General features: G+C 41.2%; 2 protein-coding genes across 2 annotated transcripts; both read left to right on the top strand.

Annotated features, from left to right (window-relative positions):
- Positions 1-329: 329 nt before the first annotated feature.
- tm4sf21b (transmembrane 4 L six family member 21b) lies at positions 330-4,397 on the top strand. The gene is made up of 5 exons (XM_079185115.1): positions 330-695; positions 1,649-1,714; positions 2,517-2,668; positions 2,788-2,971; positions 4,034-4,397. The coding sequence occupies exons 1-5, from the start codon at positions 504-506 to the stop codon at positions 4,034-4,036; spliced, it is 597 nt and encodes a 198-aa protein (XP_079041241.1). The 5' UTR covers positions 330-503; the 3' UTR covers positions 4,037-4,397.
- A 3,091-nt stretch (positions 4,398-7,488) lies between these two features.
- On the top strand, positions 7,489-9,085 carry LOC306714882 (lysophosphatidic acid receptor 6; the record flags this gene model as incomplete). Its single annotated transcript, XM_079185054.1, has 1 exon — positions 7,489-9,085. The coding sequence occupies one exon, from the start codon at positions 7,489-7,491 to the stop codon at positions 8,434-8,436; it is 948 nt and encodes a 315-aa protein (XP_079041180.1). The 3' UTR covers positions 8,437-9,085.
- Between the last annotated feature and the right edge of the window lie 6,843 nt (positions 9,086-15,928).

Below are 15,928 nucleotides of genomic sequence, written 5' to 3' on the forward strand. Positions count from 1 at the left end.
AATAGGAATACCCAAGTGACCTACAATTACCTTGAATTTGTAGGTTCAGTACTTGAGTAAATGTTCTTACTTTCCACCATTGGCATTAGCTGAAAGGATTTTATATAACACCCAAAATAAATTGTGCTCAAAAGGGAATAATGTGTATTTTCTTATTGCTTCATAAGGTTGGCTTGGCTTTTATGGCTCCTATGGAAACATGTACACAAACACACACACACCCACCCAAAGTCTGGGTCATAAAGCGGGTGATACTCCGGCTTATCACCCCTAGCTCCACCTTTCTACCCTCCACCCTCCAAACCCACAAATATATATTCAAACAGTTCCCTTCTGTCACATCGGATGCATGAAGCTGCACTTGACGTGTCATAAGCAAACACCTTTCTTTCCAAGTGTGAGGAAAAGGTTCCACTGATAGAGGAGCATATTTGGTTTGGGGGAGCAGCTGGGATTTTTAGACCCTTTTTTACCTTTTTGAGCGACGTCCATCCGCAGACATCATGTGCACAGGAGCCTGTTCGAAGTTCATCGCCATCCCGCTCTACATCATGTCGGCGGTGTCGATCATCTGCAACATCATGCTCTTCTTCCCTGGCTTTGAAACAAAGTATGCAGCCGACGACAGGGAAGGAAATGAGCGCATCACAGAGGAGGTCAAATATATGGCGGGCCTGATAGGAGGAGGAATCATGGTGAGTAGACTGAGATCAGATTAAATGGGATTCATGTTGGGGCTTCCAAAAAGGTCCATACGACCATGGCAGAATATATGATATGATTCATGTGAGTGTTTTTCTCCCCAAACTACTTGGTTACAATTAAAAGAGAGATTACTAAACTGCGTTCTCCATCTCAATTACGTTTTCAGGGAAACTTATTTTCTCCCATTACAGTCGCAGTTTTAAATACGTGGTTAACGTTGTGAATTGAAACCACACGAGACACGCAACACAAATACTTGGTATGGTTTTAGTAAAACATCCTGGTTTGGTTTAAAATAAATACATCTGTTGCGTAACAGCAGTCGCCTGGGTGAAAGTCCTTCGTTTGTGGACCCGTACTCCCGCGCACATTGATCAGAAACGTGTTCGCGATACGTCACGAACAGACGTAATCCGGTAGAAAATATGTTTAAATTTGGACATAATTGATAATACAGTTTCTTTGAATGGGAACATCATTTTTGGGAGAGCAGGCTGCATCATGGGAAGTATGACTCAACCCTTTGTTTAATGTGTTCTGCGGCTCTCGAGAAGCTTTGTCAAACCTGAAAAAAAATTCCCCCAGTGATGTCATAGTGATGTCATTAGGGTTATCTCCGCTTGGACGTGGGGAAATTGTAACAGAAAGCCTGTGTTGCAAGGCGTGTTGCATTATGGGAATTGTGGGATCCACTGTTTTTGGAGAATGACCCAAACTTAAGGAATACAAGTCAATATATCCGCAGCGCTGACTTTACTTATTAGTTTATTAATTATATCTGGCTGTTGACTCAACTTCATGGAAATGTAATTCTAGGTTAAAGAGTACCTCTTTAAAGGGAGTCCAGTTCACTCCAGTCGAGCCCAGTTCAAGTCTTCTCTCATTGTGTATCTGTTTCTCTCCCTATATTAAATATGTCCCCTCTCTCCGTTTCTGCTGTCAGGTCCTCATTCCTGCCATCCACATTCACCTGACCAGTACTAAGAACTGCTGTGCCAACCGCTGTGGGGTAAGTACAGAACGTTCATTGATATATTATCTTCCAGCTGTAGCGGAAATACTTTTCTCTGTGAAGCGTAGCAATCTTCTTTTAAAAAATAAAAAATAAAAACTGTACTGTGAAACTTTTCAGGCACAAAGTTGCACAAAGTAGATAAGGGTCAGACTCTGAGGACCCCTAGTGTTTGTATCAAAGAAAGGCACGGTGGCAGGTGCACTCTGCAGACACATATAACACCATGCATTTATTGTGGTGAAGGGAATGAGTGCTGATGTTATCCGCGATGGATTACCCGACTCAAGCTGTTATCAGTGGCTCCTACATATATTTGGACATGGCTGCACTTGACATGCAAGGTCAAGGAATGCCATAAAATCAAGACACTTAAAGGAACAGTGTGTAGCCTTTCTGGGGATCTATTCACAGAAATGGAATATAATATTCATAACTATGTTTTTGCTAGTGTATAATCACTATGAACTAAGAAGTATGTGTTTTCCTTGAAGGATGAGCCCTTCTTGGTCCTTTTTAAAATGGCCCCTGAGTGAGGGGTATTCAGTCGGTTGCAATCTGCAACCACACCGCTAGATGCCGCCAAATCCCTAAACACTGTCTCTTTAATAAATAAAAAACACACTCGCAAACACATGTACGGACAAAGAAACATGGAGCTAATGTCACAGTTAAAAAAAAGAAAAGAAACCTTAAAGAGACAAATACACAGGGCTAAACATAAAAAAAGCTCTCCAAACAGTTGGGCGGTTACAGTGTCATGGCTGAATCTGACTCCACTGTGTGTGCCTCCACGCAGATGTTCCTGTCCATTGGTTTTGCAGCGGTTGGTGTGGCGGGGGCCGTGTACAGTCTGAGTGTTGCTGGCCTGGGCCTTGCTAACGGGCCAACATGCTTATGGATGAACGCAGAAAACCCCATTGCACAATGGGGGACGCCCTTCCTTAACCGGTACAGCCAGCCTCCGTGGATGGACATCATTATGTTTTATGAGAACTCAATCCACTCAATAAAATGCGTCATTTTCCTCATTCACATTTGACCGCGCCACTAATTTTCATTCTTTGCAGTAACGAGAGCTACCTGTCCAACAAGGATCAGTGGGATTGGTGTAAAGAGCCGGAGAATGTGGTTGAATTCAACGTGGGTCTGTTCTCCACTCTGCTCGTGGCGGCGTGCGTGGAGCTCGCCCTCTGTGCCATCCAGATGGTCAACGGACTATTTGGATGCATCTGTGGAACCTGCGGCAAGGAGGTGAGACCAGAGCACGCTAGAGACAAACTAGACTATGTGAAGCTCAGGGGGGAAAAAAAGTTATTTCTACTTGATGCATTCAAAGACACCACTGTCTGGCCTCATCTGCTTTCAATGGGGATACGGGTTGGTTTCTTTTTGCCCGGTTCGTCATGTTCACACGGCGGCCATTTTGCTTTTTCATCGCGCTCAGGGTTGGAAGGAATCTCTCGGAAAACTAGTCAGCCTGCTCTGTAGCTACGATAAAGTGGTCCAAACACGTGACTTTTGAACCCCAACCGAGCTTTGAAACAACCGAAACGTGTCTGTAAAGATCCCCAAAAGAATCCAAACAAAGGGATACTACATCCACGATGCTGTGGGCTAAATTAAAAGCAGGGTTGGTAATCTTCTTCAAATGGATTTTTGACATTCTTCTTGAAATTTTCATTACATCCTGACAGCAATTAATGAACCAAACGCTGGTAAAAAAAACAGACAAATATCCAGTATCTGTGGATGTCGCAGGACTATCATAAACCCGTCCAAACATTTCACTCGAGCTGACAGTGTTAGTGTTGCTGACTTGACGACTTTCTTGCTAGATTTAGCAACTTTTCTGCTTGCTACTTTCATCTAAAAAAAGTTAGTCACACTGGGATACTAACCTATTAGCTACAGGTGTCAAAAGGAATCAATGCCTTGCCTCACAGTTACAGTTAACTATTATGTTATAGCACAATACGGTACATAGAGAGATGGCAGCAAATGTACTCCAAATGTAAAGCTTTCCATCAGCGAAACATATACAGGACATCCAATGTAATCGTCCCCCTGATCTGCGTTGTTTTTCTAGTACTGCTATTGTTCAATAAAAAAAGAAAAAATGTCCTGCAGATATTTGGTGCTATTTGGTCTGTAGATTATAGACTGTTGCCACTAATAGATGATTGTTCCTGGCTGGTTGCACCTTAAAGTACTTCACTGAGATTTGATGTAAAAAGTACTTTTTTTGTGTCATCCTTACACCTAATAATGCAAATGTACATTAGTAACCCCCATCTCTCTGCCTTCTCTCAACAGTAAGCTCAACCACAACACACCATGACTTCTTGAAGAAGAATTGACAGGGATCATCATCATCATCATTAAAATGTGCCGTGCGGCGGGACGATGAGAAAGGGGTTGAGATTCTTCATTAACGCAGCGTAGCTACTATCTGTCCAAATCATCAGCATTGTTTTAAATTCTTCAAGAGGAATGACTGGGGTGATCCACGAATTATTGCTTCCTCAACTATTTCCCTGTTCTGGTCTTAGACTGTAGATGGTGAAAAAATGAAACTCCGGATGTATGCTGTATTTGTAACTTAGTATGTTTAAAAATATTTTGTAATAAAGTTCTGAACATAAGCTAACAGAAGAGATAGCAAGAGGCTTTAGAAGAATGAACTGTGTCTATTTGTATTGTTGATGTCCAGAATACAATTAACCACTATATCAGGGATACACATCAAAAGATTGTCATCCAAATTCTATTTTTGAAGTTTCATAACTAGAATAGATGCCATAACAGAATTCTAGTAGATTCAACTGTAAAAGTCGAAGGTAAAATCAACTCTGCTTCCACCGGCTACAACATTTACCTAATAAAACAACAAAATATACACAATTTGATTGGATTCTGTTTTATCAGCCAAATATAGACAAAGCTGAGAAAGAAAATAATTAAACAAACTATTAATAGCATGTAAATCAAGCAAGCTATACATAACCATTTATTTCCATTTCCTAAAAATAAAAAGTCTGACTTATTTTTGAAACTCATATAAGTACATTCTTTACTATGTATACATACTTTTGCATAACTGAAACTTTAAATGTTGGACTTGTAGGCTTACTATTTTTGACAGTGTAATACTATAATTTTTCCTTTGATATCTCCTTTATAATTCATGCACTTCTTCCACCACTGCAAATAGAGGTTCAGCTCAGGCATTGACTACTGATATGTATTTGCCCCTGAAACATTGTGCGTGTTGTTGACAGTAAAGTGCCAACCACATTTTCCGTCCCAATTACAAATAACATTCAAATAACATAAAAGCAATACAATCGATCAAAAAGCTCTGACCCCGACGTGATTTGAACACGCAACCTTCTGATCTGGAGTCAGACGCGCTACCGTTGCGCCACGAGGTCTGGGTTCCCTTCGTTGTAGACATAATAATTAAAGTATCAAAGCAATGTATTTCTGCTCTTTTTTTCTTTTAGAGGTGATTCGCCCTTTTCTAGATAATGTACATACGCGTTCGATCCATGTTACATTTCAGGAATCTCTAAATTTCCAGTCATTACGGTAGTTAATGTTGTCAATGAATTAGCCGCTAGAGGGCGCTCTCTGATAAGATAGAATTGAAACATCAAATCAGGGCAGTACTACAGTAACTTATTTATGTCATGGCCCATATAACTGTCTGCAGGCTTCCTGTCAGTCACTTTTCTGATTCGATGCCTCTCCTAAAACAATTCATTGAATTGACCTCACAGGACAGATTTGGACTCTAATAATTTCCCTAATAATCTTATAAAAATAAAGTTAATGCAATTTGTTTTCAGAACTTAAAATAAGATAAACCTTTATCATCCCCCGTAAGGAGATGTGTAGATTCGTATAGCAGAAGTGCAGGTAAGAGTAAAAAGTCAAGAACACACCAAGATAAATAAATATAAAATAAATAATAATAAAATAAATAAAGCAAGCAACAAGACCACTAATGGAGATAAATACAGAGCTGCTGGCCGTTAATCACATGTGCAATGAATATTTATGAATAGTCTATCAATAAATACAAATGTATATAGAAAGTAAAACAGATTTAATAATGAAAATAAAATAAAATAGATTTAATCAGACAAACAAAGTGTTGAAAAATATCTGTAGCTAGAATGTAACAAAATAAGGTACATTTTCTTATCAGCAGGTTAACAGAAAGAGATAGACTAGCAAAGATCGGTCAACTTCCTGTGACTCACACGTAGAGTGTGACAGTGCCAGTATGCTGACAAATTATTATGCAGTCTATAGGTGACACACACACACGCACACTTTCCTCCTTTTCCTCTGGATCCTCACCTCTTCTGATCACCTGACAGGTAAAGTCACACCCTTGGCTACTTTATACATTTGTTGTAAAATGTTCTACTGTACTGCATGTGCCATTCAAGTTCATATCGTTCATGAAAAACGCAGGTGCTGATGGAAAAATTACTCATGTGGGTGCATGTGCACTGCATGTTATTTTCTTTGCGTGGGAATCATAGCAATTAAAACTCGTGAGAGCAGAGGGATGATTAGCTGCCAGCTAACCAACCAGATGTTTGGTAAAATAATGCCCAGGAAGCCATAAAGTTTAGTTATAAGTTGCAGATTGCATCAACGCAAGCAACACCAGTGAGTTCTGCTTTCTCCCAGGAACTGCAGCTACACAGAGAAAATAGATCTTTTCCCCCTTGAATACATGTTGCTTTATGGATATTACATTAGAACATTGAACAATTTACATTATAAGTAAATACACTATGATCAAAATCAATATTGATAGATTTTGTATGGAAGTAGCAGCCCTGAAGTAGCTGACCTCGATTTAGAGTCTGAGGAAACACCCGCAGGCTCACATACACACTTTGATCAATGCATGTCAGAAATACAGCGTTTATGGTCATTGTAAACTATTTCTAGAATAACAATGGATGACAATATTTAACTATATAGAGTTCAGCACGCTGTCTTTTTCACCTGCATCGAGGGATATTTATTACCAACATATTTTTACACACTAAAGATTTACACATTTTCACTTTTGTATTTCATATTTTGTACTCTGTTATTTGTATTGCTTTACCTGTACCAAAAATGCTGCTGTAGCAAAAGAAATTCCTCTTGCGGGATTAGTAAAGTAACTCTCTATCTCTCTATCTCTCTATCTCTCTTTCTCTCTATCTATCTATGGATCTATCTATCTATCTATCTATCTATCTATCTATCTATCTATCTATCTATCTATCTATCTATCTATCTATCTATCTATATATCTATCATGGCATTAGCACTAGTTAGCTACGCTAGCTACTGAAGGTATTCTGAATGTATACACACGCTGCTTTTGCTTTTTAATGGTTGTAACAGTGAACAATGTTCCTTAATTTCATTGTTTTTTATCACTAGGTGACGTGATGGTTCACTTTTACTCAGGCTTTGGCCTCTATCTTTATCTTTTTAATCTGTTTTAGGCGCTAAATCAGTTGGACATCATGGATATATTCTTCAAAAGCATATTGTAGACTCTTCTGTCTACTTCTCTCTGAAAACTCTTTTTCCGTTTTTGCAAAAATTAGATAATATTTCTTCGGTGAGCTCAGTTAGTGACAGCGTGGGCTCCGGAGTACTAGTGGGGGGCGGGGCTTAGCAAAGGGTCTAATACTCAACCACTAAGACTTTTTCTAACCACTCCTCTCTCTTCTGTATCTCAGGTCACGATGTCCAACAACACCTCCATCCCCTACCGCAACGACTGTACAGGACATATCAACATCTTCCTTGTGTGCATGTACACCTTCATCTTCATTGTGGGTTTAATTTTCAATCTCACAGCAATGGTCTTTTTCCTCCACCACACCAAGTCCAGATCACAAACCATAGTCTACATGACTAACCTGGCCATAGCAGATATACTGCTCATCCTCACGCTGCCCGTGAGGATCTCCTACCATCTGGGATTTGAAGACCTTCCTCAGTGGCTGTGTGACGTCCTTGGTTTGGTCCTGAAGGCCAACATGTATGGGAGCATCTTTCTCCTCACTTCCATTTGCTTCGACCGCTGCATGGCCGTCGCCTTCCCCATGTCGACCCGTGTCCAGGAAGGGAGGAAGAAAGCACCACTGGTTTGTCTCGGAATATGGATGCTCACCTTTGGTGCCAGCGTGCCCATCTACCTTTCCCAGCGCACGCAAAATCTCAACAAGGATTGTTTTGATAGCCTGCCGGCCTATGCCACAAAGCTTGCGGTGGTTTTACCCACTCTGTTTGTGGGGTTTGGAATCCCACTCGTAATCATGCTGACCTGCTCCTGGGGTCTGGCCCGCGCTGTCCGAAGGAGCTCCGTGGCCCAGACCAACCTGGTCGACGGCAAAAAGATCCAGAGGATGATCGCCACCAGCCTCTTCATTTTCATACTCAGCTTCCTCCCTTACCACGCCATCTTGGTTCTCCTCTATTTGTATGGAGATAAAATACCATGCCCAATGCAGGCTGCATACTGCTACAGCCTGATGGTGGCATGTTTCAACACAGTACTAGATCCCGTCGCATACTATTTCACCACGGACACCTTCAGGAGGAGCGTCGACGTGGGCGCTGTTCGGAGGATGTTTCCTTTGAATAGCCAAAGTTCTGAGACTAACAGGAGCAGAATGCCGAACAGCTAACGCACTGCTGAAGAACCACTCAACAGACACTGCTGTCTGAAAGCTTCAAAGCTGGTTCACCAGTCCAACCCAGTCATTCCCAAAGACTAGTATTGAACATTTAAATCTGTAGTAAACTTTTGAGGAACGTATGAGGAAGCCTGGATGTTTGTATTGTTCTGATAATTTTAGCCTATTTATAAAATGGAATCTAAAAGTCGGTCAAACATTGACCGACTTTTCCCCTGGCCTTAAAATAAGTCTCGTACCCTGATTGTCATAACATTTACACCGTGTATTAATATTTGTCTCCAGTGTCCACATTGAGATCCGATGGAGAACCGGTCACTCTGTGGAGCTCAAACAACGTCACATCCCCCTCTCGTTTTGCTTGCATACTTTAGTCGCGCCAAATTTGACACTTATTGGTCTCGTCTTGACTCTGTCCACGAGTGTCTTGAATATCCATTTTGAGAAGCTTTCTTGCGGCTTTCTTGCTAGTAGCGTAGCTCGCTAACTGGCTAATTGCAGTGGCGCATGATAACATATTTTTCACCCACGTAGTTTTTCTATGTGGACACGCAGTTGCGTTTACACTTGTTGTTCACTGTGCTCACAATGTGTCCCTGACCACCTCCGGAGGTGGTTTGGCGGATCACAATCCGTCCTCAGTGCGTTTTGGGTGCATTCACTCCTGTATCTTCATGTGGTCGAGCACCCTATGATTGCAATCCGATCACCCATAATGCATTTTAATGCAAGGTGTTAAGGGGGTCATTGATTTCCAATCCATATCTACGATAATATGTTAATATTGTTTGTGTTTTGTAGAATTATTTATGTTTTTTCATTGCAATGTGTATGCATTTGGCGAATGTTGCTTCGTCTATAAATGCTAAGATATGTAGCAGTGAGTTTTCTCAATGAACTAAATAAATCGTAGCATTGGCGCTACATGAATTATAACAGACTACACTCTTTGTGTTGCACATTGTCACAGTGAGCCACAGAAATCCTAAGAATCATTTACGTTTCATTGTGACGTTACATAGAAGCAGCAGCTACCGAAAGCTACATCTCGGGGATCAGGCGTACAACAGGTGCTCCACATTATTGACATGATAACAAGTCATTTCACCTAATCTACATACAATCGTGTCTACAACAAAAGACTTTCCGAGAACCCAAACAAGTTCATGCTTCTTGAGGGAGATATTTTTTTCCTGTATTCTGGTCTTTACATATGCGATGTGCTTTATTTTATTTTTTTTAGTTGATGATTTAATGTGTTACTAAATTCGTACTTATTCTTAAAGGAGTAGGCCAACATTTTTAGAAATGAGTTTCCTTCTGAGAGTGAAATGAGTAATAGTTTTAATGTTGTGAGTAAGTGCAACCACAGTGAATTACTGACCACACGCAAGTGAAGCTTATTTCACAGTAACGTCAGCGGTGGCTCGGGCTGGTAATCGCAGGGTTGGTGGCACGAGTGTATAAATAGTTATAAGGCATATACCGAGTATTATCACACATAGCCAGAGATATATACCACTGTGCATCATGCGTCATTTTATTCTGTCCATGTAGGCAACGTGCATAGCAACATCTTAAAAAAAACATTGCAGAGAAGGGGGTGTGGCTAAACTTAAAGGTGGGTGGGGGGAAAAATCAAAACAAACTACCGTGAAGAACAGGCTCCCAATGGATGGGAAGCAGATAACTTGGCATGCGGATGAGAGGGCACGTCGACATTTTCAAACATCTCTCTTGCACACTTATTGTTAGTGTTCCATTGGTTAAAGGGTCTTCTGGGTAACCGCAAGGGAAATAAATCAAGGGAAAGAAGTCCTTGAGTACAATTTTGAGGCACTTTTGATAGTTGCAAGTGTAGTTGTAGTAGTTGCAATGCACGTACTTGTAAAGGAACTGGGTCTACTTGTGAAGAGCGTCCCCCTGCGGCTGTGAGGAAAGCTTGCTCTAGTAGAGGTGTGTGTGTGTGTGTGTGGGGGGGGGGGTCATGAATAACGTGACAGATTTTTGAAATTGTACTTATAGCAGTGAAGATCTTATCAAAATACTACTTTCTGGTTACGAAACATCTGTAACACTCCTTCAGGGGAGATGTACCTGTTAAAGTTTTACGTATTAATCTGGTGCACTTTGACGAGGCTAGATCTAACTTTCTGATTTAAAATGTAATCATAAACACGTTGGTTGTATAACCAGTCACCCCCTGATGGAGGTTGTGGCCTGTTTTTGATACGGGAACGACTGTCTTCTTATCTCTCACTTTAGATATTTTTTGTTGAGGTATCACTTTTGTTTATTCTTTACTGAGTATTGAAGGAAAACTGTTGCATTTATGCGGACATATAACACTTTAACACTCATTTTCTTGCAATTGTATGTTCTTTAACTAAATAATTCAATATTTTTTTGTATTTTGTCATATTCTCAAGAATATCATTATTGCATCAGTTTTTATCGGCCATCCCTAAACCTGACTCTTTAAGTAATATTTGAGTTCTACATGCAAAAAACACAAACACTTCAACACATCATTATGGCCTATTCATTGTGATTTTGTATGAATGCTATTTTTATTCTTCAAGAAGGAAATCAGACCCAAACCTTTATGAGCGCATCTGTGCTCCATCAGAGGTAAAGGCAGAAGAAAGCAAAGAGGGTATACGCGGTGTGTGTGTGTGTGTGTGTGTGTGTGTGTGTGTGTGTGTGTGTGTGTGTGTGTGTGTGTGTGTGTGAGGGAGCGAGAGAATCCATTTGGTTCTGATGTGTCATATTTAAGTCTCTCAACAGAAAACAAGTCTTCCTGTGTTCGTGTGTGCCCGTCTAAAGGTCACAGGGAGGTTCGCGTGCTGCTGGTATGTTTGTTATCTCGTCAAAAGATCTCGTTGTCAGAGCTGAGGAGCCCCAAAGTGTCCGTTTGGCCCTCTCACTGCTTCAACTTACACTGGAAGAAACATGACAGCAGGGTTTATTGGAAAAATGCTCACAGTGAGATTAAAGGCCATAAAGTGTTCTTCCTCAATTTCATTGTTTTGATTGCCATGGCGATGTGATGGTTCACCTTCATACTGTGATCGGTAGGCTTTAGCTTCTATCTTTATAGTTTTAACCGCCCAAAGATCTTTTCTCGAAACTGAACCAGATAAAATCATACGGTGGTCTGTATTCTGTGAATTCTTCCATTGATGAGAGCTGATGAGTCAGCTCTTCTTGGCTGGCGCTTAATGAAGCTGCTGACACCACAACCTCAACTTTTGGCATTTGGGGAATGTCCACAGGTAGAAATCGATGTCCCTCAGACTGATGCTGTCTTAATGAGAGTCGCCAAGTTCGCTGCTGATGTAAACAAACAATTTGTACTGACTCTTCTTAGCTGGCAGAAACTTACTCTGACGTGCGAGTGCAGTGATCACAAAATATCTCGCAGTATTTCTTTGCGATAAACCGAGATGTATACGTTTTACTTGACTGGCTCCAACCTTCCCCATACAGGGATAGAGTGTTGCCAACCTAATCACACAAAAATAGATGTATGCATCTAATCTGCGGCAAGCTTTCACTTCTTAGATTAGATTAGAATTAGATTATATTTATTCAGGGAGTGCAGTTAGTGACCGTGTGGGCTCCGTGGCAGCTCTGACAGCTTGACGGAGTGGTTGCAGGGGGCGGGGTTTAGCGAATGTTGCAGAGGCTTGCAAAAATACGTTGAAGAGGGTACTTAAATCTTCTTCTTTGGTTTTTCAATGTCGGCTAAACAGGACTGGCATTTAAACAGAAATCTCCATAATAACTCCTTTCCACTCGGCCATAAATTCTCTACTTTCCAGGTGTTTCCATAGAGCCTTAAGGCTTCTCTCAACTCCAGCTGCACCACGTCTCCAGAAACGTACACCACACAGAAACCTCCTTGCCGCATCTAAAATGATGTCAACTTCCCGCCTCTGCCTTCTGGCTGCTTTGTCGTCTCACAACACATCGTGTCTCATCTCCTTCATTGCGTCTTTTCTTAGATCCCACCCTGATTATTTCTGTCTTCTGTACTCTCTTTGGACAGTTGGCCCTCCCACGCTGCATGACTCGCCTTTGCAAAGAAGACACTCTTGGCTCTTTCTCCTATTCCTTCTCCCCACATTGAGCACATGTGGCAAAATCCCTCCTCCACATACAGACATTGCCCAAACTTCCAACAGCTCTTACACTGAACACGGAACATTGGCCCCCACTAAAGGATTTTGAAAATAGCAACATATTTAAGGTTTTTCCTTTAGTGTGGGGAGAGCAACGATTCTGCCAAAACACCACAGTTCACACTAACAGATTCCATCCATGTCAAAACCATAAATCCTCGCAAAACCTCTCGGGCGTAATCTTTAGTGTAAACAAAAATGGCGGACCAATTAGCAATGCTAGTTTCTGTGCTACTTTGCACTGAAAATTCACAAAGAAAAAAGAAGGATGAAAATCATGGAGACGGCGTAAACATGTCATTCCTCTATTTCTGAGGTCCATCTTCATGCTTTGGGTTTGCGTTTGGCGTGGCCGCCGTGACTTCGGTTGTTCTTCCTTCTTCAGTCAGCTCAGTTCCCAACTGGCTGTCGTTCTTTCCTACAACCCGGCCTGAAATTGGCTTGATTGTCACAAAGTGTGTGCCGGGCATTAGACCAGGATCACACAGAGAGACGCCACTTCAAAAACGCCTCGGCAAAGCATGTTAAGATAAAGAGTGCAGTCGGGACTGAGTACGCAACCCTGCGATCAAATGTGATTAAAGATATTTCTTTATTTGTTAAAGCAGGCATAAAGCTCTATCCGCAGCTGTGCTATTGAATTATATAGTTCATCATAATGAAACACACCGCTAATATCAACCTTTTGTCTGCATTTTCCATTGTCCAACTGTTAGCACCACATCTGGTAGAGTGGTAAAGTCATAAAGCGCTAAAAAGTTAACAATATTTCAAATTTTACTCACGTAAGAAAAACGTGAAGCGCTCAAATCACAGCAAAGCATAACAGATTTGACCTCAAACTTTTCATTGTCAAACCTCTTGATTTTAAAGTCTTGAGTCTTTTACAGCTAAACAGAACATTCAAATGTGTTTCTGAAAACACTTGAGGCGAGAAATAGGCCATGCAGTAACAGAATATTGATATATGTATGTGTCACCCCTTTACACTCTTTAGATCTCCTGGTCTGCGCTCTGCGTGAGACTCCATCAACTACAGGCTACTATACAAAGATTAGAGGCTCTCATACATTTTAAAGCAGAAAATCCTTTGAACGCGACCGAGGCAGAAATGTCTCACAGTAGGCAGCAGAGGGGGGGGGGGGGGGGGGGGTAAATACTTCTACTACTGGACCGGAGGTGCTGCAAGCCTGGAGGACGGGAAGCGGGCGCGGGGGGGGGGGGGGGGGGATTCTTAAACCCACCGTTGAGGTTTCAGATGACCGCTCCGCGCTGCTCGCGCTGCCTCTGGGCCAGCCAACGGGGAATACCCGGTTTTTGTAGCCAAGAAGTTGAACCACAAGCCCGGGAGTTCAACAGACTTCACCGGCCGTCTTCTGCTGGAATTCCGCTGGAGAGCAACCAAAGGTCCGAGCTCTTCACAGAAAAACTGCAGCTGTCCGTTTTCACGACACAGTCCACGTCGACGACGCTCTGAAACAAGGTGAGTCCACTACTATATAGCAGCGTGCAGAGGGACAGGGTCGCGTGCGTCTAAATGGAGGGATACCGCGAGCAATTTCCCGTTAGCGCAGGATTCAAGCGCCAGGATATCCCACTATGAGCTCGTGACTATATAAATAATTCTTGATCCAACGTTCAAAATATTAAAACCTTTTTTTTGTTATACTGAGCAGACTCTTTACAATAAAATGCTAAGAAAGGGGATTCCAGCAATGGAATCTTAACATTATATTAACAATGAACAGATCATTAATAAATCAATAATAATAAAACAAGAAATAAAGAAAATAAAATGATGTCTTTTTCGGTTCGTATATATAAAAACAGACAAATATAAAAATACAAAATATTGTCCTTTTACCTATAGTGCAATGTATTATTTTAGATTGTTTTGGTGTGAGTTGCCAAGTGTTGAAGATATCTATATTTCTAGCATACAAAATACAATTTAAAACAAACTCAGCATTATCTCTTCAGAAATAATGACCTGGTTGCTAAAGATTATCCACATACCTTGTTGTGAGCAGTTTCATGTGGGAAGTATGGTGGAAAGAAAATAGTTCCTCCATGAAACTGTATGTTTGTCTTTTTGGCGCTTTGAGCACCACAAGCTGGGTGCCATTCATTCCATTATATTGGAGAGAAGGCAGACATCTCTGTGACTGATATTACCAAACAATCTGAGATTATAAATGGCACTATACCGGTATCAGGATCAATATGTTTTTTATTTTTATTTTTGGGTGAACTGTCCCCTTAAGGTTCCCGATCTTAATTCCCGGCTGTTGCACCGACATACGGCGGTTTACTCTGTTAATCACATTAAGGCCACATTGTCTCCTGGTTAATTAGGGCACATTATGTGATTTACATGCATTCTGGAAATGAGTTGATTCTCAAAAAGAAACCCCGAACCCTGATGAGTTCATATCTAACGGTCACGGCCCTGCTGGTCTTACCCGTGTGAGTCTCAAGCACACAGAGCACTTGCCGGCTTATGGTGCAGGCATTTGGGCCAACAGTTTTGGGGTAATCTTGTTTGACTGATCCTGGAGCATTAACCCGGCCTGACTGGGCAAGGTTAAACATAGTGCACCAGGTTAGTGGACGACGATCCATTCCTGTACGAGCATATAACGGATCAGTATGTCGGGGTTTATCCTCACTGACAGTCAGTTTCTATCCGCATATAGTTAAATACCTTGTGCTTTATAGAGAAAATGTTAATCTCTTTACATTTATGAATCACATTTATTTCGAGAGATGTTTTTGTGTTTGAAGTAAGAATCTTCAAGGTGCTGTATTTTATATATTTCACTAAATATTACAAACATGTTCGGACTTTTCATTATGCAAGTCATTTCGTTTTTTTGTTTTTGAAAGAAACTGTGAGGTGATTTTTGAACTGATATTTTTTTTGGACAAAAATAGTGATCACTTCAATATATGCACACTCGGTTTATACATTATGCCTTTTCAGTTGATGATTGACAGCCTGATACAACCTTTGCTGACATGTTTTGAAACGTATTCAGACACATGAAATGTAAACAAACACAAATATGGCTTTACTGACAATCTTGCACGTTCATTTAAAAATGTATTTCTTAAAAGACTCTTCCACAACTTTAGACTTGTGACTTCTCATCAGGTCTATTGAGGCCTGTCGTTCAGGGCGGCCCTGGCTGCAGGGGTCAGTGCTGTACCTGCACCGGGAGGGCAGCAGGGTGGAGGTGTTGATTGAGCTGGTGTGTGATGTGTGTTCTATTGAGGTTGCAATGCTTACAACGGCCTTA

This window comes from Pholis gunnellus, assembly GCF_910591455.1.
Source record: "Pholis gunnellus genome assembly, chromosome: 23".
NCBI lineage: Eukaryota > Metazoa > Chordata > Actinopteri > Perciformes > Pholidae > Pholis > Pholis gunnellus.